Genomic DNA, 24139 nt, shown 5'->3' on the forward strand with positions numbered 1-24139 from the left:
CTCCAGGATATGGGAGGGGGGTGGGCAGAATGGAAGGAGGGGGCATTCAGGCCCCAGGCCCCTGGAGCTGTCCCCGCTCCCCAGGACTTGTCACTATCTGTCCTGGCCTCTTGCTCCAACCCTCAGTAAAGCCCATCTGCTTTCTAACCAGAGCCTCTTGGAGACCCAAGCCCGTGAGATCCAGCTTCGGCCCTCTCAGAACTGAAGGGGAGAGTTTCTAGGACAGGAGCGTCCTCACGGGACCCCAAGGTCACTCTGGGCAGCAGGTGCTGCCCTGGCTCGGAGGCAGGGAGGCCCCTTGGCACTTAGCCCACTGTCCCTTCCTGGTTCTGTCCTTTGGTTTTCCCATCTGGGAAATAAAGTTTCCAGAATCCCAGAGCTTTGAAGATCCTCCAAAAAGGCAATGGGGACAGAAGGGGGGAAAGTGGGACCCTTGCTCCCCCAGTGTGCTTAGACGGAGTCCTTGTGACCCAGACAAGTAGGAGTCAGAGTCCTCCCACCTGGGGCCCGGCTCAGTAGGGGGATGTCAGGCAAGTGCAAGGTGGGCTGAGTACTCTAACCTGGTAAGGAAGGCTGCAGGGGGCAGCCTGGAGGCCAAGAACCTAGAGCCCTGTGCTCCTGCTGAACATAAGCCTCCAGATCATACTCAGGACTGACGGCCAGAAGGGGATGGACAGTGAAGCCATGACGCTGCCCAAAGACTGCTTCTGTCCCACTGACTGCACCCCACATGCCCCACTAGAGCTTCATCTTTCAGCTAAGTCTGGGTCCTAAAGACGGGAGCCTCTGTTCTCAGTGTAAAGGGGGGATGGGAGAGAGAACATGGGACCCCGAGTCCTGGGCTGGGGGCGGCGAGGTAGTGGCAGGCAAGCTGGCCAAAGGCCATGTCGCAGTGGCAACAGGAAGGCGAGCAGGGAGCCGGTGGGGACAGCTCGCCGCAGCCCAGGCCAGCAGTTCCTGACACCATCCTGGGGCAGGTGGACTCCCAAGACTGTACCTGGACCAGATCCCAGCTTCTACACCAAGGCCCAGGGTGTTTTCACTACAAGCAGGTGGGAAGCGGCGGGCATCAGCTCCCAGGGGTGTGTGGGAAGGCCAGCAGGTGTGGTGATGGGGAGGGGCTGGGAGGGGAGCCCAGGTCGGCAGGAGGGGCAAATGGTTCAGGGCCACGTCCCCTAGCCTGGTCCTCGAAGACGGCCAGTGGGAGGAAGTCAGAAGTCAGCCAGCCTTTGGCAGCGGGACTGGGTTTTAATGGCACTTCCTTTCTGGTGGGCCAACATTGTGCCCCTGACCCCCCAGAGATGCTCCCACCCTGGGGAGCAGGTGGGCGGCGTGGGGCTCCTCAGAGGGAGGCCCTGTGGCCTCCAGGAGGCCGGGCTGGCCTGGCACAAAGCACCGAGAGGCCTCATGAGGTGGGGCAGTGGGTGGGGGCAGCAGAGCCCAGGCCTCGTAATGACAAATTTTCTGCTGAACAACTACAAATATTCTCTGTGACTTTGGACACAGTCTGAAAAAGACTTTGTTTCCTCCCTTGGCGGTATCATTTGTCTTGTTCTGAAGCCAGAGATTGCAGGCACGAACTTATAGACTAAAGTTTGTCTTAATTGCTGTGGTGTCACCACCTCTCTGGCAGATAGCAACACAATGAACGAGTCGATGGGGCTGAGCCCTGCAGGTCCTTCTTCTAAAGTGAGACAAATCTCCCTCCTTGGAGCCCAACAGTCCATCGGCAGCCCTGTCATGTATTTATCTCCCTAACAGTTCGCATTAACTTGCAAGGGATAAAAAGTCTCTCCTGTCCACAGACTTAGTTAAAGGCGTCCAACCGGGGGGAGTCAGGCTGTGCTGCAGGTTCTTCCCAAGGATGTGCTTTTTATCCTCCCCTCCTTCCTGGGGGTGGGGGATAGTAGGGAAAGCAGCGGGGGTACACACCGGGAAACGAAGCAAGGGCGGCAGGTGCAAAAACAGGGAACGGGGTACCCAGAGTTCCCGGGGCCAGATCACTTTAGTTCTGAGAAAGAAAAGAATACTTTCTCGCAACATCAGCTGGACCTGGCAAGCTGGCCCTCCCGGCACCCCTGCCAGGGATGAGTAGCCCGCCTCCATTTCCCGTCCCCCTGCTCCCTCCCAGGAGGGGATGCTCCACCCCACGGATGAGCCAAGCCCCTGCAGGGACTGGTCCCTTGGCCCCAACACCTTTCCAGCCACCCCTTTGTCTCCCAACTCCTCACCCTCCAAGGCTGAAATGCACTTCCGGGGAAGAAGGGGTGGGGAGGTGGACAGGAGACCCCTCAGACCCCTCACAGACCCGTCCAGCTGTGGCCCCAGAGCCCCCACCAGGGCCTGGCCTCACTGTGCTGTCCTGATCTCACCCTATCCATCTGCCTCATTCCCTCACCCAGGAAGGCAGGAGCTGGGGCAGTGGCTGGCATTCCAGGAGACACTGGGCACAGGGACGCCTCATCCTCTGCCTTCTGGGAATAAGATCCTAAGAGGCACCGTGAAGCCATGGGGCGTAGGTGCTCTTGGCTTTCCTTATTTTTATAATAGTTTTAATATTTTAAGTGCCTTGGTCAGTGAGGCAGTAGGAGAGGCAGCCTTCAGTGTGAGACTTCTGACATGCAAATGGGGCCCTTCTCTACCCCGTGGCCTCCAGGGTCCTCCTGGCAACCCTTTGGGGGAGTTGATGCAATGTAGCAATGAAAGGAAGGGGCTTGGAGTCACACAGACCTGGCCCCAAGTCCTGGCTCTTCCACTGACTGTGTAACCCTAGGCAGGACTCCTAGCCTCTCTGAGCCTCAGTTCTCGACTTGGTCAAATGGGGTAATGACAGTACCCGCCTCAGGGCTGTTGGTGTCATTATTAAATCATCCTTGCTGCTGACCAGGACATGCAGGTCACGGCCCCCCACACTTACACCCACACACACACACACACACACACAGCCACTCTGCATTCCCTGTGACTCCCCACTTTTTTCTCGGCCTCCCTCCATCCGCAGTAAGCAAAATAAGAGATTCCCCCCCAAAGAAATTCACATCCTAATACCGAGAAACTATGAATATATTATGTTACATGGCTAAGGGGCATAAAGATTGCTAATCAACCATCCTTTAATCTTAAAATAAGATTCTCTGGATTATTCAGGTTAACCCAGTGTGATCACAAAGGTCCCTGAAAGTTGAAGAGGAGGCAGGGGAGGAGACGTGGGGTCCGAGAGATGTGAAGATGTTAGGCTGCTGGCTTTGAAGGCGGAGAAAGGAGCACTCAGGAGCCGAGGGATAGAAGTGGCCTCGAGAAGCTGAAAAGGCAAGGAAATGGATTTTCCCTAGAGCGTCCAGAAGGAACGCAGCCCTGCTGGTGTCTCGCCTTCAGTCCAATGAAACTCGCTTCCAACTTCTGACCTCCAGAATCATAAAATAATAAATCTGTGCTGTTTTAAAACGCTGTGGTCAGGTGTTAGAGCAGCAATAGGAAACTCAAACAATGTCTCCTCTTCATTTTCCAGCCCACGCTGCCCAAATGCCTTTGGAGCAAACCCTCTCATGTACACATCCCTTTAGAGTTTACAAAACCCATGCTCCAGGCCGTCGTCCTTAGCGTCCTCCCGGCTGACCGGCATGTACCCCCACGCGCTCTCCTAGAGCCATGCACCTGGCAGCACCAACACCCATCCTTCAAGAGCCAGGCTCCCTCAGGACCTCCCTCCTGGGCCTTGGAGGCTGAGCCTTTTCAGGACCTCGCCCATCCTGGGCACCAGCTGGCACAGCGGACGACCCGGGGCCTCCCCAGATCCTCAGCGGTACCCACTGCAGGCACTGGAGTCACTGTTATTCATCAAATACTTCCTCAGCACCGCGTGTGTGCCAGGAGCTGGGGACACAGTGGGGATCGAGGCAAGTCCCTGCACTCAGGAGCTCGCGTTCCAGCAGGGGAGACTTCAGGTGAGCACAATCACTGTGAAGAACTAAAGCAGAGTGAAGGGACAGAGGATGAAGGCTGGGGTGGCCGCTGTGCTGCTGGGAGCAGGGGCGCTTTCCTATTTCCAATGACACCTCAAGTGGAAACCTGAGCTGCCCCCAAGTGCCAGGCTTGGTGCTGGGCCCTTGGCATATCTCATCTCGGTTAGTTTTCCCAACAATCCTATGATGCCAGCATGCCATTTCACAGGCGAGAAAGCTAGGGCTCACAGAGGTGATTTGCCCAAAGCCACACAGCCAGGAAGTAGTAACCCTAAGATTTAAACCCATGCCTGCCTGAAGGGCAAGCTGCTTCCTCAGCAACAGCTGCCTCCCTGTAAGATGCCAGCTACGTTCTCTTAGGACTCTTACTCCGAGAGAGTAACAGAGACAGAACACCCCATAGTCACTCCATCCCAGACCCATGTAGTAAAAGAGGTACATACCACAATCACTGGAAGGCAGACAGGAGAAGTGAATTATCAGTGGGAAAAGGGGAAAGCTTCAACAGCATTTGCTGAAGAATAGACTGGTCCCTAATTCCTGAGTAGTTATGGTGAACTTCATCTGCATCTGCAGAGGGAAGAGGCTGAGGGGGCTCTTCTCTCCTGGAGAAAAAAGGATAATCATTTCCGGCAACCAGAGAAGCCAGTAGGGTGCCAAGACAATTTAATGGGGAGAGTCATCTTTTCAACAAATGGTGCTGAGATAACTGGATAGCCATATGCAAAAGAATGAATTTAGATCCCTACCTCACACCATGCACAAAAACTACCTCTAAATCAATCATAGCTCTAAGTATGAGAGCCAAAACTATAAAGCTTAGAAGAAAACGTAGGTGTAAATCTTATGACCTTGGATTTGGCCAAGTTCTTATATATGACACCAAAAGTACAAGCAAAAAAAAAAAAAAACCACAAGCAGCACAAAGTAAAATCAATAAATTAGATTAGATGTCAACAAAAATTAAAACTTCTGTGCTTTAAAGGACACCCTCAAGAAAGTGAAAAGACGACTCACAGAAGATATGTGCCAAACCTGTGTCTGACAAGAGACTTGTACCTTGAATATATTAAGAACTCTTTCAACTCAGTAATAAAACTAGAAATAGTCCAATTGAAAAAGTGGGGAAAGGATTTGAACAAACATTTCTCCAAAGATGTACAAATGGCTAATAAGCCCATGAAAAGATGCTCAAAATCATTAGTCATCAGAGAAATACAAGTCATAACCACAATGAAATACTATTTCACACCCACTAAGATAGCTATAATAAAAAGAGATGATGGGGGTCCCTAGGTGATACAGTTGGTTGAGCATCTGACTCTTGGTTTTGGCTCAGGTCGTGATCTTAGGGTCCTGAGATTTAGCCCTGCAGGGGCTCTGTGCTCAGCAGGGAGTCTGCTTGAGATTTCTCTTTCCCTCTGCCCGTTCCCCTCTACACCTGTTGTATGCAAATGCTATAAATAAATATCTCTTTTTATTTTTTTAAGATTTATTTTTATTTATTTATGATAGAGAGGCAGAGACACAGGCAGAGGGAGAAGCAGGCTCCATGCTGGGATCCCGACGCAGGACTCGATCCCGGGACTCCAGGATCACGCCCTGGGCCAAAGGCAGGCACCAAGCCACTGAGCCACCCAGAGATCCCCTAAATATCTCTTTTTAAAAAAAGATGATAGTGTCGTCAAGGATGTGGAAAAACCAGAGCCCTCATATATTGCTGGTAGAATGTAAAATGCTGCAGTGCTTTGGAAAAGAATCTGACAGTTTCTTAAAAGGTTAAGTGTAGAGTTATGAAATGACCCAGAAATTCTACACCTAGATATATATCCAAGAGAAAACATACTACCATACACACATGCGCACACACATACTAAAATTAAATAAATATACAACCACACAAAAACTTGCACATGAATGTCCATACCAGCCTCATTCATAATAGCCAAGAAATGGAAACAAACCAAATATTCATCAATGGATGAACAGATAAGAGATACCAGCACAAAGGAATATTACTTGGCAATAAAAGGGAATAAAGCACTAATCCATGCTACAACATGGATGAACCTTAAAAACATTATGTTAAATGCAAGAAGTTGGTCACAAAAGACCATATATTGTGTGTTTCCATTTAAATGAAATGTCCAGAATTGGCAAATATATAGAGGCAGGATATATGGTGGTTGCTTAGGGCTGGGGAGGATGGGGAGCTGTGGGGTGATAGCTAATGGGTACAAGGGTTTTGGGGTGATAGATACATTCTAAAAGTGATGGTTGCATGTCTTCCCAAATAAAGCCACTGCCAGTCCCACAAAATAAAAATAAAAATAAATAAAAGTGATGGTTGCACAATTCTTTGAATATAAACAAAACCACCGAATTGTACACTTTAAATAGGTGAAGTATGTGGTCTGTGTATTACACCTTAGTAAGGCTTGACCTGTCCCAGCAACCGGATTCCACCACCAACGTTCAGGCAGCTGTCTGGAAGTGACCCGAGGCTGTCAAGGAGGGGAAAAGTCACATGTGCTGAGCCTCCACTCTGTGCCGTGTGCTCTGTGCGGGCTGAGAATAGGGGAAGGATGTTCAGGAAAGATAACATCTCCTTAAATTTTGCACCTTAGCAACTCACTCTAGCCCCGGACCTGGGTATGTGCCACACACCCAGCAGTTTATGTAATCATTACGACACCGCTGTAACACCCACGTAACTACTCTACTGATGGAGGTTTAAGACTCAGAGCAGAACTGGGATTTGAGCCCAGGTCTTGCTGGCTCCAGAGTCTGTCCTCTTTGCAGGCCTCCCCACCATGCTGAGTGGAAAGAGAGCCTGGGAAGGAAGCCACCTAAAACCAATGGGAGCTTGGCAAGTCTTCCAGCTGCTTCTCCACCTGCCTGCCAGGGCCTAATTCCTCCTCCTCCTCCTCCTCCTCCTCCTCCTCTTCCTCTCGTCCACCTCCAAGATTTTATTTATTTATTTTGGAAAAAGAGGGAGAGAGAGATGCAGAGGGAAGGGCGGAGGGAGAGGGAGAGTCTCAGGCAGACTCCACCCTGAGGGAGGTGGCCACCATGGAGCTCGATCTCAGGACCCTGACCTGAACCGAAACCAACAGACACTTAGCCGAAGAGGCACTGAGGCGCCCCACTCCCACCATCTAAGACAGCAAGCCTTTCGGGGCTCTACCTGAGTGGTCTTGCCTGAACCTGTGAGGATGATAGGAATCCCAGGACCTCCTAGACATGACCAGAGAGCACCGAACCTTTACTCTTGAAGAACCAGCTGCCCGCTAGACACCAAGGGTACCATTCAATCACCATGGCCAACAAGTCAACTGGGACCCAGGCTGGGGCTCACAGCCTTTACACTCAAATGCTATTCACTCATTCATTCATCCAACAACTATGTTGAGTACCTCCTGTGTGCTAAACCCTGTTTTAGGCCCTGGGAATACAATAGCAAATAAAACATTCCAGTGAGAGATTCAGAAAACACTCACAAATTACCTAATTGGACAATATTAACTGGTGGACAATCTAATGATGAAAACAAAACAGTACTCGACAGAGGGATGTGGGCCCAGGAAAGCAGGCAGGCTTGGAGGAGGCCCAGTGTCGGGTCCAGGAGAGCGCTCTGAGACTTCTGAAAGGCAGACCTGGAAAGAGAAGTGAAGCCAGCCTGCTCTTCGGGTTAGAAGTCTCTAGGTGCCATTGAATTTTCTTGGTGTGTTTCTTTGGGTTGGTAGGAAATTTCTACATGCCCACGTCTCCCCTGTGCTCAGGACCTTGGAAAGAGACTTGTGGTTAAGCTGGCGCTGACCAAAGGGGAGCTGTTGAGAGGAAGGTAGCTGGGATATGAGCAGGGACCCAAACTAGAGATCTGAAGGGGGAGGGAGTCCTGGGGCCAGCTGAGCTACTCGGCCACCCTCTTTCCATATACCTCTGGTCAGGTCTGGGAGGCTTCTATGTCTGGCTGAGGGAAAGAAATCTGGTCCTGGCTCCCCACTCAGGCCCTCCTAGCCTAACTTGCTTCCCCAAGTGCAGAGCAAACCCCAGGGTGAACAGAGCCAGGCCTCATGACTTTTGAACCTTTCCCAAGGCCTCCTGGCTCTGGGATTTACATTCCAGCTGGGGCACTCAGGTCCCTCTCCCCACCCCCTAGCCCTCCAGGGCTGGTCAATCCTTCACTCTCAAAAAGTGCTGGTCAGTGTGCCCATCCTACAGATGCAGACCAATACTGAGGCCAAGAAAAGTCCCCTGCACTCAAGTGGTAGGTGGAAGAACTGGCTCTGGACCTCAACTTGCCTTGCTCTTTCCAATGACCAGAAGCTGGGAGTCCCGCTGGGAGGAGCTCTGATTCCAAAGAGCCAGGTCTGGGCGACGGGAACCCAGAGGGTGCAGCCTCCGGCAAGTCCCGGGCAGCCTCGTGGCCGCACCCAGAGTGAGGTGGGCAGGTGGCCCTGATCACCTTTGCGCAGGCTCTGGGGCCCCGTCTCCCGGGCGACCTCACCACTGCTCTCAGGCTGCTGCCCGCAGGCCCCGCCCAGCCACCCTCCCTGCCTCTGTCTGAGGCCGCAGCGCGGGGTTCGGGTCTATCTGGCCGTCGGATTAATATCCAGATATTAAGTAAACAATAAATTAGCAAAACTACAAGAAAATTTTACAGCCCTTTGCATTTGGCAATCATTGAGTGTTAATTAGAAATTCATTACAATTAAAACCCTGCCTAAACAGGGCCTGCGCGCCTTAATTACATCTGATTTTTAATTCAGAATACGTGTTTACACAGTAAGCGCTACGTACCCCATGATTATCCCCAATCCTCTTTATACTGTACTAATTATGTAAATTAAACCTAATTAACTGACGAAAACTGCCGTTAATTCAACTGGTAAAAGATATGGGCTTGCGGAGGAGGCGCGGCCACCCAGCCCCAGCCCCTGCCGCAGCCCGATGGGCGCGGGGCGCCCAGCCCGCGTGGACGCGACGCCAGGGACCCAGGAACGCAGAGGCACAGCAGACCTGGAGCGGGATGGGGGGAGCACCTGATCCGGAGCCGGGCCCTCCGACCTCAGAGCCTCCTCACAGTGGATATAAGAGAATCCGCACTGTTGGGGGGTCAGAAAGACCAAGGGCATTGAGTGCCGCGGGCTCCCCCAGACTCTGCACTGGGCCTCAGGATCCAGAGCCCCCTCTGAGGAAGATGGGCCCCACCCTCCAATGACTGATCCTGAGTTCAAGTCCCAGTGCTGCCCTGCACTGGCGGCCTGAACCAGAGCAAGTGACCTGGTGCTGCGAGGCCTGTTTCCTCTGCACGAGGTGTCGTGTGATGATAAAAGCTCCTCGTGAGCTGCGCGGTCCTGCGCATTCCTTATCTTCCCTTCCCTAAGCGAGGTTTTCCAGATGCGTGCAAGGCACATCTGGCGTCTGGGAGATCAGCCTGCCTCCCTTATTGCCTGGGGAGCCTGGGAGGGTTGGCTTTCACGGCCTGACCCTCAGTTTCCCGCCTGTAAAATGGGAATAAATGATCCCTATCTATTCCCAAGGCCATTGCAACTGCAAAATGTTCGCGGTGGTGCTAAGGGGATGCTGGTTCAGGGCAGAGCCCAGGCCCGACACCCAGGGCCGCGCACTGCCCCCCAAGGGAGCGATGTCACCTCCCCAACCTGTCTCCAGGCGCCTTCAGACTCTCTGCAGCTCAGACCCTTGGACGGAGCGTTGGGTGGGTCCGGGAGGCGGGTGTTGGGTGCGGAGAGCTGTCCGCAGCTTGGTGCTGAAGGGAGATGCCGGGGCGCCCCTGCACGGCCCTAGCGCCCTAACCGTAACCCTAACCCGAGGAGGGAACTTTTGTCTGAGAAGTCCCTGGGGGCCCTGGGGCCAGGCTGCCCGAAACGCCCTAGAGGCCGACCCGGAGGGCGTCGTTGGCCCTCGCAGTACAATAGAGGCAGGACAGGCAGGCCTTGCCCCTCCTCTTTCCACTCCCACCTCCCCACTACCCCAGGGGCGTCCTGGCTCCGCGATCGTTGTCACTACCACACCGAATTCTGAGATGCCTTTTAAAAAATCATTAGGAGCCTAAGAATAATTACCGAACGGGATTGTAATTATGGGATGGGGGAGGCCGGGCAGAGGGAGGGGGGATGAGCAGGTGGAGGCTGGGGTTGGCTCTCGGACTGGGACAGAAAACGGGTTCCTGTTTATTAGCTCGGAGGAAAGTGTCTCGGTGGTGCCGGGGAGGGTAAAAAGCGGTAGTTAGAGCCGGACAGAGGGAAGCCTGGGAAAGACGCACTAGCAGAGGGACCAGAGGCAAAGAAAAGGACTGAGCAGGCTCTGAAAGAAAAGAGAGACCGGCAAGGAGATCCAGGAGAGAGAAAGCCTCGGAAGCCGAGGGAGGTGAAAGAGCAAGAGGCCGCTCTAGAAGGGACCCCTCAGGGCCGACAGACCCCCGAAACTTGGGGGCAGTTTTTGATAACGCGTTAGCCAAGGGGAGGGGGTGACAAACGAGTCAGGCCAGGCCCCCTCTCTCCAAGGGCAAGGCCTGGGCAATCCGTTCGCGCCCCCAGAGGATTCTCCTAGGGTCCCTGGGAACCGGGGCGAGGGACAGGGGGTTGGGGGTGAAGAAAAAGCTAGAGGAGAGAAGTGGACTGATAAGGGGGAGGACTGACGAACCCCAGAGAAGGCCTAATGCAGGAGGGGAGAGGGCTGTAACCCAGAGCGAGAGGGAAAACGACGGGGCGGGGGCGAGGGCGACCCCGCGCCGCGGGCCGCGGAAGATTTATGGCGCAGTCCGGGTTCCAAGGACGCGCTGCGCTAGCCCTACTGCCGACGTCGGTAGCCGCAGTGGCCGCTGCGCCCCCTGCCCGGACGGCCCGCTGCGCCCCGGGCCATCTTTGCCATTATTAACTTCTGTTTGATTAGGGTAATTGTTCAAACTTAGGCTGGACAGTATGATTAATTACAGTTTAATTAACGTGTCCATTAAGGACACTTAATGCCATGGGGGGTGCGAGGGGGCACCCGGGTATGAACGAATAGGGAGGGGGTGAGCCTGGTAACTCAAATGAAGTAGAGACGGAGATTGAAAGGGAGAACACGGTGACCCCAAGGGGTAGTGGGGGGAAAGAATGGTGAAGACAGAAACCTACAGGCAGAGAGGGGAGAGAGGGGTGGAGAGAAATGGAGCTTTGGAAAGAGAAGATGCCAAGGGGTGGCTGTAGCATCAGAGGGCTAAACCCATACCATGGGGAAACTGAGTTACCTGCAGAGCTGGAGACTCTGCTAGCAGCCACCTAGAAAGTAGTTGACGCTGCTGGGAGCAGCGATGACTTAATTCCTACCCTGGGCAGGTCGTTGTGGGGAGTGGGGGGGGGGGGAGGCGATCAAGATGGGGGTGTGTGTGGCCCAAATCCAATTCCACTGCTTGGTGAAGGAGTCGTCCCTCCCCAGGCTGGAGCTGTCCTAACGCCTTCCAACCAAATCAGAAGCGGTGGGGAAGTTGATTCTGCGGCTTCCCAACTACCCCCCCTCACACACACCATGGCCCACACCCTTATCTCAGCCCCGGCTGGCCGCCGCCGGTTACCCAACTGGCTCCCCACGGCCACGCTCGGGCTCGCCACTGCTTTGGCCCCGAAGTGCGATGTCCTTCCGCGCGCATCTTCCTTCAGAGCCTTCCTCAGCCCCGTCATCCGGCCTTGGCCCAGACGGCTCCCGGCCCTAGGCGGGGAGTGCGGGGCCCTCCCCACTTGGTCCTGGGAGGCAAACTTCGCGGCCCTGGGCCCTTACTCCCTCCCTCCCGTCCCCTTTGGCGAGCGTGGGCCGCAGGTGCCGGGCGCGGGGCGCAGGTGTGCGGCCGCTTACCTGGGGCGCGCAGGCCCGGAGCTGCAGGAGGCAGCGGGCGCGGCGCGTGGCCCGCGGGCTAGAGGACCCCGGGAGGGCGCGAGGGGCTGCGCGGGCGGTGGGTGTGGCGCCCCGGCTCGCAGCTGTCAGGCGCGCCCGCCCCGCGCCGGCCTCGCCACTCGGGCTGTGACCGCGCCGCGCCCGTCGCCGAGCCATGCGCTCCAGGCTCCGGCCTCCGCTCCGGGCCCGTCCGAGGCCTCGGGGGCAGCGGCGCGGGGCACACGTCTCCGCTCCCGGGGCCCCGGCGTCGGGCGCCTGCTGAGAGCCCGCGCGGCGCGGGAGGGGCCGGCGGGGCCGCGGGTGTGAGCGCGAGGAGCCCGGGAGCGCGGCTGTGCGCGCGCGCGGGGAGGGGCCGCGCCGTCACCCGGAGAGCCCGGCGGATCCCGGACTCCCGCCCGCCGCTCCGCCCGCCGCGCACCTCCTCTCACCGCTCGCCCGGCTCCAGCCGCCGCCGCACGGTGAGTACCCGCGTCTGGCCGCCCGCCACCCCCGCGCCCTGCGCCTGCAGCTTTTTTCGTTTAGTTCCGATTTGGGTTCTTGCGGCTGTTGTTTTTATTATTCTACCTAAAGACTCCATCCCCTCACTCCCACTGCTGTCCGCCTCCCGCCTCGTCGCCCCCTCCAAGCTCACCCCTCAAACCCCAGGAGCCGGGGAGGGCTCCGCAAGCAGCCGGGCGGCCGCTCCTGGCCGCTGCGTACAGCTCGTTGCCCGGGCTTTCCGCTCTGGCCCTCGAAATCCAGTTCCTTTCCTAGGGCCCCCCTTCTCCTGGCTCTGGGGCCCAGAGCCCCCTCCACTCCGGAAAGCCCCGCGGGGCCCCCAGACCCTCAGCCTGGGGAGGACGCGCTCTGCTCTGGGCGCTCCCTTCACTGCATGCGGGCAGGGCACACTTGCCGATTTCGGAAACCGAGAAGACATCGTCATTTCCCAGAGCCGCGGAGCCCCCCCACCCCCGTCACCTCCCCACGCCTGCCTGAGAGCTCCTGGGGAGCGAGGGGGCGCGGGGCTCGCCTCTGCCGGGGAGTTAGGACAGTGGTTTTGCCTCCTAAGATGTTGCAAGGGACTTCAACGTGAAAGGAGGGTCAACTTGTCTCAATTCGATCCGCGGAGATGAAGATGAAACAGACAGATAACATAAATAGCGTGATACTTGAAGAAGGTATGAAGACAGATGGGAGAAAGAGGAGCGAGCTGGGAGAGACAGGCAGCTCAGGGCCAGATAAGATCGACAGACGGGGGGCACCTAGAGGAACAGCGGGAGGGAAAGAGACAGAGGAGCCCCGTCTCTTGGATGAAGCTTTTGAACTGGGATCCCCAGTCACCCTGGAGCTGCCCCTCTGAAAATGGATTGGCCTTTCCTGACGAGTGTAGCGGAGGGGCCCTCGGGGTCAAGCTGCCTGGGCCGCAAGAGCACCTGCAGCCATGGGCCGGATGGGAGCCTTCGGTGTCTGAGGACACGTGGCTGGGCCAGGCGACCTAGAGGGCCCCGCGCATCCGTTCCTGGGTCCTCCTGCTGCTGAGGTCCACGGGAGAGGCTGCCTCCCTGCTTGGGCCAGAGATCAAAGCGCGGGACCAGCAGCAACTTTTGACCTGGACCCTTGTGGCTTTGGACACAGGCCAGGACTCCTCTCAACCCAGATGAGCTGGGACAGCCCGGCTTGAAGTATACTCAGGGAGGAGATGCCCCCCCCAAAGAGGAAGTCCAGAGCCCGGAGAGGCTGCATTTGGCCTGAGCAGGAAAGGCATAGATGAAGAAGAAGGAAAACTTAGGGAGTGGGCTCTCGGAAGCAAAGGAGAAGTGTGGCTCCCGAGAAACTTCCTCGAGAACCTGTCTGTCCCCACGCGCTGACCCGGATGGAAACCAGCTTTGGTCCGGAACGCAGCTAAAAATGCAGAAAATGTGGTTAGGAACTGCGTGACCCCGGTTCCACTGATGGCTGGGGGGAAAAAACGGTTTGTATTTCCAGCCGGAATCTTTCTGCTCAACGAACGCGAGGCTCCGGGCATGAAAGGTGAAACTCGGGCTTGTGGAAACCAGTGCCGTTATCCCGGGGAACCGGCTCGGCCCGGAGCTGGGTGCGCTGGGGGCCGCCCCGGGGGCTGGGCGCGCGCGGCGCGCTTCGGAGAGCCAGCCGGGTTCAGCACCGCGAACAGCGGTCCCCTCAGCCTCTCCCCCTCCCTCCCGGCCTCGGGACCCTCCTCCTTCTCCTTGCCCCCCCCCCCGCCCCCTGCTGTCTGGAGATGGGCAGTGACCGCCCCTCCCTCCCGTCCGTACCCCTCCCAGCGCCTCCCCCGCCCGCCCGCGTGCATGCGCGACTGAGCAGAGGGGCAGCCTGTCCCCGAAGTCCGGGCTTCAGGACCCGGGCGGGTAGGGCAGGCTGCGAGGGTAGCCAAAGGCGCGCGCGGATCTGGACGTTGGGAAGCCTGGGTTAGGCAATGGCTTTGCTGTGTGGCCTTGGGCAAGTCACTCTCCGTCTCTGGGCCCCACTTCCTCCACAATCCGAAAGCAAAATTGGGGCGTTCTTGAGGTCTCAATTACCCCCTTCCTCTTCCCCAAGCCCCAGGGGCTTTTGTTGTGGCGCCAGCACGCGTTTGGATAACAAAAGGCTCCCGTCCGGGGGTTGGGGGTGGGGGCGGGGGGCGAATGAGCTTGGACTCCCTGTAGCCAAGTTTCCCCGCGCGCCCAAGTCGGCGCGCCCCGCTGGGCGGGCCCGAGCCACAGTGGCGCTGAAAATGGCTCATCTGTTGTCTACTTTCTCTGTTTCGCAGGAGCGGCGGCATGGAGGCTCTCACCACTCAGCTGGGGCCGGGGCGCGAGGGCAACTCCTCACCCACCTCGAAGCAGGAGCTGCAACCCTACTCGGGCTCCAGCGCTCTCAAACCCAACCAGGTGGGCGAGACGTCGCTGTACGGGGTGCCTATCGTGTCTCTGGTCATCGACGGCCAGGAGCGCCTGTGTCTGGCGCAGATCTCCAACACTCTGCTCAAGAACTACAGCTACAATGAGATCCACAACCGCCGCGTGGCCCTGGGCATCACGTGCGTGCAGTGCACGCCGGTGCAGCTGGAGATCCTGCGTCGGGCCGGGGCCATGCCGATCTCGTCGCGCCGCTGCGGTATGATCACCAAGCGCGAGGCCGAGCGCCTGTGCAAGTCGTTCCTGGGCGAGCATAAGCCCCCCAAGCTGCCCGAGAACTTCGCCTTCGACGTGGTGCACGAGTGCGCGTGGGGCTCGCGCGGCAGCTTCATCCCCGCGCGTTACAACAGCTCGCGCGCCAAGTGCATCAAGTGCGGCTACTGCAGCATGTACTTCTCGCCGAACAAGTTCATCTTCCACTCGCACCGCACACCCGACGCCAAGTACACGCAGCCCGACGCCGCCAACTTCAACTCGTGGCGCCGTCACCTCAAACTCAGCGACAAGTCGGCCACAGACGAACTGAGCCACGCCTGGGAGGACGTCAAGGCCATGTTCAACGGCGGCACCCGCAAGCGGACCTTCTCGCTGCAGGGCGGCGGCGGCGGCGGCGGCGGCGGCGCGAACGGCGGGGCGGGTGCGCAGGGGAAGGGCGGTGCCGGCGGCGGGGGCGGCCCGGGCTGCGGCGCGGAGCTGGCCCCGGGCCCGCCGCCGCACAAAGCCCTACGCTGCGGCGGCGACGACGAGGCCGCCGGGGCTCCTGGGCCGCCTCCCCCGCATCCGCAGCGGGGCCTGGGTCTGGCGGCGGGAGCCGGCGGCCCGGCGGGCCCGGGCGGGCCTGGTGGCGGCGCGGGCGTGCGCAGCTACCCAGTGATCCCGGTGCCCAGCAAGGGCTTCGGCCTCTTGCAGAAGCTGCCCCCGCCGCTCTTCCCCCATCCCTACGGCTTCCCCACGGCCTTCGGCCTCTGCCCCAAAAAGGACGACCCGGTGCTAGGCGCGGGCGAGCCCAAGGGAGGCCCGGGCACCGGGAGCGGCGCGGGCGCGGGCGCAGGCGGGGGCGCGGGCGGCCCGGGATCTGGCCACTTGCCCCCGGGGGCAGGCCCCGGCCCCGGAGGCGGCGGCATGTTCTGGGGCCACCAGCCCTCCGGGGCAGCCAAGGACGCAGCGGCCGTGGCGGCAGCGGCCGCCGCGGCCACCGTGTACCCGACGTTCCCCATGTTCTGGCCGGCGGCAGGCAGCCTCCCGGTGCCGCCCTACCCCGCGGCGCAGAGCCAAGCCAAGGCCGTGGCGGCCGCGGTGGCGGCGGCGGCGGCGGCGGCGGCGGCCGCTGCAGGCGGCGGCGGCCCCGAGGCCCTGGACGCGGCCGAGCCGGCCAAGGAGGGAGGCCTGGGCGCCGAGGAGCGCTGCCCGAGCGCGCTGTCCCGCGGGCCGCTGGACGAGGACGGCGCCGAGGACGCGCTGCCGCCGCCGCTGGCCCCGCTGCCGCCGCCGCCGCCGCCGCCGCCCGCGCGCAAAGGCTCCTACGTGTCGGCCTTCCGGCCGGTGGTCAAGGACGCCGAGAGCATCGCCAAGCTCTACGGGAGCGCGCGCGACGCCTACGGCTCCGGGGCTGCCCGCGGGCCGGGGCCGGGGCCGGGGCCGGGGCCGGGGCCGGGCGCGGGGGCCGCCGGCGGCTACGTGAGCCCGGACTTCCTGAGCGAGGGCAGCTCCAGCTACCACTCCGCCTCGCCCGACGTGGACACTGCCGACGAGCCCGAGGTGGACGTGGAGTCCAACCGCTTCCCCGACGAGGACGGCGCCCCGGACGAGGCCGAGCCGGGCGCAACCAGGGCGCCCAGCGCCGGCGGCGGCGCGGACAACGACCAGCCCGCAGGGCCCCCGTCGGCCGCCTCCTCGGGCGCCGACGGCCCCACGGACTCCCCCGACGGCGGCAGCCCGCGTCCCCGGCGCCGCCCCGGGCTGCCCTCGGCCAGCCGGCCGGCATTTGGGGACTTGGCGGCCGACGACGTGGTGCGGAGACCCGAGAGGAGCCCGCCGAGCGGCGGCTATGAGCTGCGAGAGCCTTGCGGGCCGCTGGGGGGCCCCGCGCCGGCCAAGGTGAGCCCCGCGCCCGCCTCGCTGGGGGCGCCTCCTCGCTTACCCCGCGGCACCACGGGGGTGTGGGGCAGCCGCTGGCCGAGTTAGGGTCGGGAACCCTGTCCCGAGCGGGCGTAGGCGCAGGCGCCGCAGGCCGCAACCCGCCGGGACCCCGCAGGGGGAGGGTTTCGGAAAATCCGGGGGGTGGGGAGTGGGGAGGTGGGGAGGTGGGGGGCGCGCCCAGGGCCTGAGAGACGGGTGTGCCACGTTTGTGTTGAGTGTGGGGGAGGGGAGGTGGAGACCGCCGGTAACACTGAGAGCGAGAAATAAAAGGGGTCTGGGGAAGGAACGTGCAGCAGAGAAAGGGACCCCATGCCGGAGAAGAGCGCTTGCGAGGCTGGGCCCGTGGCGCACCCACCCGGAGGGGGTCAGGGTCAGGGTCCCGGGGAAGACGGGCTGGAAGGGAGAGGAGAGGCCGGCTCCCCGCTCAAGCCGGGCCCCAGCAACGCCGGGCCGGAATCTCCCTCCACCCCAACTCCTTGCTTTCTGAGCCCCTTTGAACTCGGGCCTTGGGAAGCGCCGGGTTCCTTGGTAGGCGGCTGTCCGGACCGCTGGTGGGGGGGCTGTGGGGGGGGCGGGGGACGGGCTCTCGGGTTGGCGGGGCCACGGGTTCGGGTCGGGGCTGCGCCACTAAGCCGAAACCGTTGGCTCTTCTGAAAGTGGGTGCGCACACCTGTACATTTCCATCAGGTCCATTAAAACACGAACCATTAGCCGGATGCGAAAGGCGTCATTTATGCGGGGACTCTGGGCGAGGGCTGGCGGGAAGACGCGGGAAAGGAGGCGGGCGAAGGTGGGTGGCGGGTGCCGCCGGGAACAGGCAGCCCTGGCTCGGCTCGAGAGCCGCTTTGTCTTCCTGATGACCCCGAAACTGCAACGGGCGGAGCGGCCTCGGAGGGCGCGGGGCGCTCGGGTCCCGCTCGGGTCCCTCTCGGCCGCGGCGCGGGGCCGGCGGCCCTGATCCGCTTCCAGCGCCCCCCTAACCCCTGTCATTTTCGGCCGCCGCAGGTGTACGCGCCCGAGCGGGACGAGCATGTGAAGAGCGCGGCGGCGCTGGGGCCCGCGGCCTCCTACCTCTGCGCCCCCGAGGCCCACGGTAACGCCCCCAGCCCCCCTGCCGAGGTCGCTGGCCAATGCGACGTGGGGACCGCGGGCGGAGGGCCGGGGCCAGGGCGGGGGGCGGGGGGAGGGGGTGGGCTGCGAGGGGAGCCGAGAGGAGGAAAAAGGGAGAGGCAGAGGGAGCAAGAGAAAGGGGGAGACGGACGGAAAAATAAAGGAAACTCAGCGGGACTCCCAGTAACTTCCACCGTTTGGTCACTCAAGGAACCGCCCTGTCCACCGCACAGAAACACGCTCCCGTACACCTCACACTCGGGTCAAATCCTTTTTAAAATCACGCCCGGCACCTCATTCATTCGGCAGTGCTTGGGCCCCGAGGTCCTCGTGGGCAGGCCGGGTGGGGCGAGGGTGCGGGCGCTCGGCCGCGCGCTTGGATGCCCCCGAAGCGCCCAGGCGGCCCCGGGGTGGGGGGTGGGGTGTGGGGGGGCCCTGCCCTAGCGCCGGGCCCCAGGGGCTCGAAGAGGAGGGGCCGAGGGCCTCGCAGATCCGGGCGGGCCAAGCCCCGGGAAGGATGCCTCCCCCGCCGCCACCACCCCGCGCGGGTGGCCGCCTGGGCCGCGCTCTCGGCGGGGGCGGCGTAGGCAGAGCCGGCGGCCACGCGCGCTCGCGGTGCCCCAGTATCTGCGCGCGATGTAGGTCGCTCGTCCCTGGTGGGCTCGGCAGCTCGTCTTGTTCTTTTCCGGGGGGCTGGGGAGGGGGCGTGGAGCGCGAGAGGAGAGGAGAGGAGCAGACCGCGCGCGGGGGAGGGGGTGCCCGGCCCAAAGCCTGAGGGTGCAAGCCCAGGCGCACGGCCGGGAACCAGCGGCGGCCGCGACACTTTTAATTAGGGCTCGGGCGCCCCGACCGTGGCAGCTCTGGCCGTATCGGGGTCACGGTTTCTTTGCTTCTCCTTGAAACTCGGTTTATTGCCTTTAAGAACCAGATAAGGAAGACAATCACTCGACCGCCGACGATTTGGAAACGAGGAAATCCTATCCAGACCAAAGGAGTATCTCCCAACCAAGTCCCGCAAATACAGACCGAGGTGAGCCCTAGGACCCCTGCGCGCCAACCGCACCCGCACCCAGAAGCTGGGGCCCAGGTCGCGCAGGTGCCACCGGCCGGGGCTTGCGTGCGAGAAGGGCTCTCGATCACTGTAAGCGGCTGCTGGGCCTCGCGTGCGGCTGGCGGATACGCATTTAAAGAGCGCGCGCGAGGTGCAGGCCAGGTTTCCTGAGCTGTTTTCCTCCTTAGTGGGTTTGGGGCTCTTCCGGGTAAAAGAAAGGGATAGTGTACTAAAAAGAGATGACAGACACCATCACCCACATGAAGTAGGTCAGAGAGCGCTTCCTGCCCTAAGATAGCCTATGTGAGTCCGCTGTCCTTCAGTGGGTCACTCTCTAAAATGAGAGCTACACCCCTAAACTGATAGCTTGGAGGGTAGGTGGCACTCCATACCTGTAACTGTCTCTTCTAAAGGCGGAAGATGTGGAGCAGCTCCCTGACGTAGCACAGATCCGGGCAGCTCACCCTTCCCCTCCCAAGGCCTCTCCCAGCGTAGAATCCCTCTAACCTGCCCTTGTATCTCAGGTGAAGATGGGCTCACCCTGGATGTCACAGGAACTCAGCTAGTGGAGAAAGATATCGAGAACCTGGCCAGAGGTGAGGTTAAATCTGTGAAATGGGGGTACACTCTGCTTGGGGTAGAGGCACCCTTCTTGTAGGGGAGTGTGTGGGAAGACAGGGCTCCTGGGGAATCAGTTTTCTTTTTTTTGGGGGGGGGGGTCAATTTTCATTGAGTAGAAAGGATAATCCTCTGGGCACTTGATGCTGGCATAGAGGTAGAGGGGAGGGGAAGGGGGAGGGGATGAGTGAACCAGACCCCTAGAGGTTCATTAGAAGTTTGGATTCCCAAGATTGGCCTGTGTGAAGAGCACAGTAAAAGAGAGCAGTGAGTAATGATCCTCAGAACTTGATGCATGTGACAATCAGATAGGGCAATTTGGGTCTCCCAAACTCACTGGAAGACCGGACTTTTTCTAAAAAGCAAGGTGGAAAGGAGGCATTTTTTTTAAGGAATATCTGAGAGGTTAAGTTTTTCCTGGAATTAACATATAACCGCCCCCAACCAAATATACCCTAAATGGGGGGGGGGGAGGATAGAGCCTTTCAGAATGGGATCCTGGGTTGCTGCTTCACCTTCAGGGGGGAGAGTGTGGCTTTGAGGCACAGAGGATAGAAGCCTCTGACCCCACTTTGCTCCTCTACCTCCCATTTTTGTGTTTCCTCAGCACCTGCTTGGGGTGGGATTTCTCAGCCTCCACATGGGGAGGACTCTGATCCCAGTAGCTCCAAGGTCAGGGCAGTCCCTGCCATCCATCCCTCTGTAGCTGGTTCTGAGGGCATAAGTGCTTTCCACATCCACCTACTATCCATCACCCTGCCCCCAACCAGCCCAGATATGTGCTTGCAACTGGTGTGGGAAGGGGGAGAAGCATTGGTGGTCTTCCACTCTTCCAAGTCACAGATTTTATAAGGTATACAATTACCTTCAAAATCATTGGTGCTTTATATGAGAGCTCATAGTATGGATTTGGGGTCCTGGGACCCCCTGAAATGGTGAACAAACTGTTGTGAGTACAGGTATTTTTCCAGGGCAGGGATCCAAGTCTTTGACCAGATTTACCCAGCTCCTATTATTGAAGGGAGGGATTAGGTGTGTCATTTGGAGGGGTAAATCAAGTCCTGGGCCAGCCTCTAAGGTTAGGGAGTTAGGAACAACTTAAAGCAGATACCATGCTGGTTAGCGCCTGGAGCCAGGGCCTAGAAGCCCAACATGGCTTCTACAACCCCGAATTTTAATTCTCCTGGGCAACCTGTCTCCTGGCCAACACCTGCCCCCCACACACCCCCAAATCCTTTGGAAGCAAATGGAAAACCACTGTAGAAGGCCTCTACCTCCTGGCCCCACCGCTCCACAACTCCCACCTCAGGGCTCTTGGCCAGAGCAGGACCTCCAGGACCTTTGGGGGGTGGGGAGCTGAGTCCCGCACACCCCACCCACCTTTACCTCCCACTCTCCTCCCACCCCCCACCCCCCACAGACGAATTGCAAAAACTGCTCCTGGAGCAAATGGAGCTCCGCAAGAAACTGGAGCGAGAATTTCAGAGTCTCAAAGGTACCCCCTTCCTGACCCACCTCACCCCACTTCAGCACGAGAGCCTTCTTTCTGTACACCGGGACCCCGGGACAGGCAGCTGCCCAGCCGGAGACGCAGCACCCTCCCCTTCCCGGGTCTCCCGGCTAGGCCCCGAGCCCGCAGGGGTGGGGGTGGGAATGGGGAGCGAGGGGAAACCGGCCGAGGGAGGGGGCTGTGCGTCACAGCTCTCACTTAATCAATTTGCACAGATAATTTTCAGGATCAAATGAAGAGGGAATTGGCTTATCGAGAAGAAATGGTGCAACAGCTGCAAATTGTCAGAGGTAAGACGGGAGTCAGGTGAGCGCGCGCACGGGGCCGTAACTGCCTCTCGTCTGGCAGAAGCCTCAATGTTGGCTCAGTCATTTGGATTTAAATTGAAGGTAATTTAACAATTATTTTTTTTATTTAATATCCTTTGTATACTCTGATTAGCCTCAGAATGGCAAGCGAGCCCAGCAAACGGCTTGCAGGCATCATTACATGGAGTGATTGAACTTCTTATCGCGGCAATTTCCATGGTTTCTAAATTAAAAATCGAGGCGTAAAATTACCTGGGAAGTAATGCCTAAGTTTGCTTTAATTTTGGTTAGATCCGTCTGCCTTTAAGCACCAGCCCAGGCTTTTTCCTCCCTCCGCCAGGCTGCAGTTTGGAGCACTGATACTCCTTCCTCCGTCTCCCGGATTTGTTTCTTGGAGGGGCTGAGCGCTGGGGAGAGGGTGAGGCGCGGGCTGTGACCCCGGCCGGCTGGAGGGTGGTCTCATTTCCTCACCGGCCCCTCCCCATGTCTTCCAGACACTCTGTGTAACGAACTGGACCAAGAGCGGAAGGCGCGCTATGCCATCCAGCAGAAATTAAAAGGTGCGGATGCCGAGGAACAAAGATAGGACCGTTGCCAGGCTCTGGCTGTGCCACTGAATGAATGAGTGAATGAATGAATGGATGGATGGATAGATGAATGAATGAGTGAACGAATGATGGGCGGATGAATGGATGGTGAATGAGCGAAGGAATGAGTGAATGAGTAAATGGCGGGCTGTGAGAGGGGAAGGCCAGGTCTACCTAGATCAAAAGCTGAGAGGAGGAAAATGGGAATTCTTTTTTGTGATGGGGAAATAATTCTAGAACGATAGAATGGGGATTAAGAACCCCTTGAGCCCCTGGCATTGGGAAATCCGCCGTGGGATCCAAATCTAGCCGTGGGCAGATTGACTTACCGCTTCCTGTGCCTCAGTTTCCTCCTCTGTATAATGGGGCTACTGAACCAGAGCAGTGGTTCTAAATCACCCAGTTTTCTCGCCTACATTCCTGCCTTTTTCTGATCCGTTGAGAACCCCTGAGCCCGAAGGGGGTGGGTGGCACCTGGGGGGGGGCAGGGGGTCGAGTGGACCAGCCCGTGGGCCACGCCGGAGAGGTGCCCACCTCGGCCTGCCCGACTGTCTTTCCAGAAGCCCACGACGCCCTGCACCACTTCTCCTGCAAGATGCTGACGCCCCGCCATTGCACTGGCAACTGCTCCTTCAAGCCCCCGCTGTTGCCCTAGGGCCGGCCCGGCCGCCCCTGCGCCCTCAAGCCATGCTGCTCTCCTCCTGGAAATGCCCGTGGCCGCGGCGGCCCAGAGCGAGGAACAAGCCATTCGGACCCGCCCGATGTACATACAGCCTCCCCCCGCCCGCCCGCCCGCCCTCCCCCCGGGCGCCTCGGCCCAGGGCCCCCTTCTCCGTTTCCAAGTGTAAATAGCACCTCGCCCCACCGTTGAACTCCAGGGCACCGGACCTCATGGGGTTAACTGGACCGCAGGGGTAAGATAGGGGAAGGGGGGCCTCCCCCGCCCCTCTCGGCCTGGGACCCCCGATTGTGTACACGATGTAGCAACTTTGCTGGCGCAGGCCCCGCGCTCCCCCGTCCCGTCCACTTCTGAAACTTGTTCCTGACGACAAAGTGGCTATGTGCAATGGATCTAAATGTACTGTGAGTCTCTCTTGGTTCCCTATTGGGTTCCGTTTTATTTATGCTGTAAGTTATTTTGCTCCCTTCTCCTGGACCTATTTCCAGCCCCGTTTTGCATTTCCCCTTTGGGTTTGGTTTTGTCTATGTTTCCTTGTTAACCTCTTGATGTAACAGCACTTTAAAAAGGGCGACAACTGACTCACGAGATGGAGACCACCTTGAGCCTGTTTGGGGAGACCACCCTGTATCCGTGACTTTTGTTTTGTTTTTAATAAAAAAAGAAAAAGAAAAAGAAAGAAATCTGTCACTTCCTGGGGCTGCGGAGGTTGGTGGGCGGGGGTGGGCTGAGCGATGCGCAACAGGTGCAGCTGGAAGGCCGCAGGTGCGGGTTCTGGGGCGCAGGGGCTGGGAGTCGCCCTGCTCGGTAGGGCAGCAGCGAGTGCCTCGACCTCCCTCCCAGTCATTCAGACACACCGAGTTGGCCCCACAGGCCACGCTCTCCCTACTTTTGGGGCTCTCCCCTGAGCCTCTCGGCCCGGGGTAAGAGGACAAGGCGGGCTCCTGGGTGGCAGGGTCCCCCACTCCTCCCTGGAGCTCTGCAAGCGCCAGGGTTTGCTCGGGCCCACTCCCAAGCCTGCCCCACTGCGGGAGTAACCCCCGGCGCTCTCGGGGGGCAGGACGCAGCCTCCCGAGGGATTGCACGGCGCCTTGCCCCCTGCCGCGAAGCCGGGTTCACCCGGAACTGCCTGGAGGCGCGGGCGCTGCGGGCCCAGCCGGATGCGCTGGGGCGGGGGGAGGTACGTCGGGAGGCCTAGAAGGGCAGGCCTAGAAGGACAGGGCGTGACTCCGCGTTGGGGCACAGATGTCCTCGGGCCTGGCCTCCTCTTCCCGTGCGGGGCGGGCCCTGGCAGTTTTTACTGTTCTGTCCATTTCCGTCCCAAAGGGTGTGGGGACCTGGAGCCAGGTGAGGCCCGTCTA

At 59.3% G+C, this 24139-nt stretch overlaps 1 protein-coding gene across 1 annotated transcript; it reads left to right on the plus strand.

The window, feature by feature from the left end:
* The first annotated feature begins 14295 nt into the window (after positions 1-14295).
* Positions 14296-23410, plus strand: SKOR1 (SKI family transcriptional corepressor 1). The gene is made up of 9 exons (XM_038579884.1): positions 14296-14387; positions 14629-16873; positions 17921-18008; positions 18948-19055; positions 19601-19672; positions 21115-21189; positions 21420-21494; positions 22007-22072; positions 22660-23410. Exons 1-9 carry the CDS (start codon positions 14296-14298, stop codon positions 22752-22754), a joined length of 2916 nt encoding a protein of 971 aa, XP_038435812.1. The 3' UTR covers positions 22755-23410.
* Positions 23411-24139: the final 729 nt, after the last annotated feature.

Source organism: Canis lupus, chromosome 30 (assembly GCF_011100685.1).
Source record: "Canis lupus familiaris isolate Mischka breed German Shepherd chromosome 30, alternate assembly UU_Cfam_GSD_1.0, whole genome shotgun sequence".
NCBI classification, from domain to species: Eukaryota; Metazoa; Chordata; class Mammalia; order Carnivora; family Canidae; genus Canis; species Canis lupus.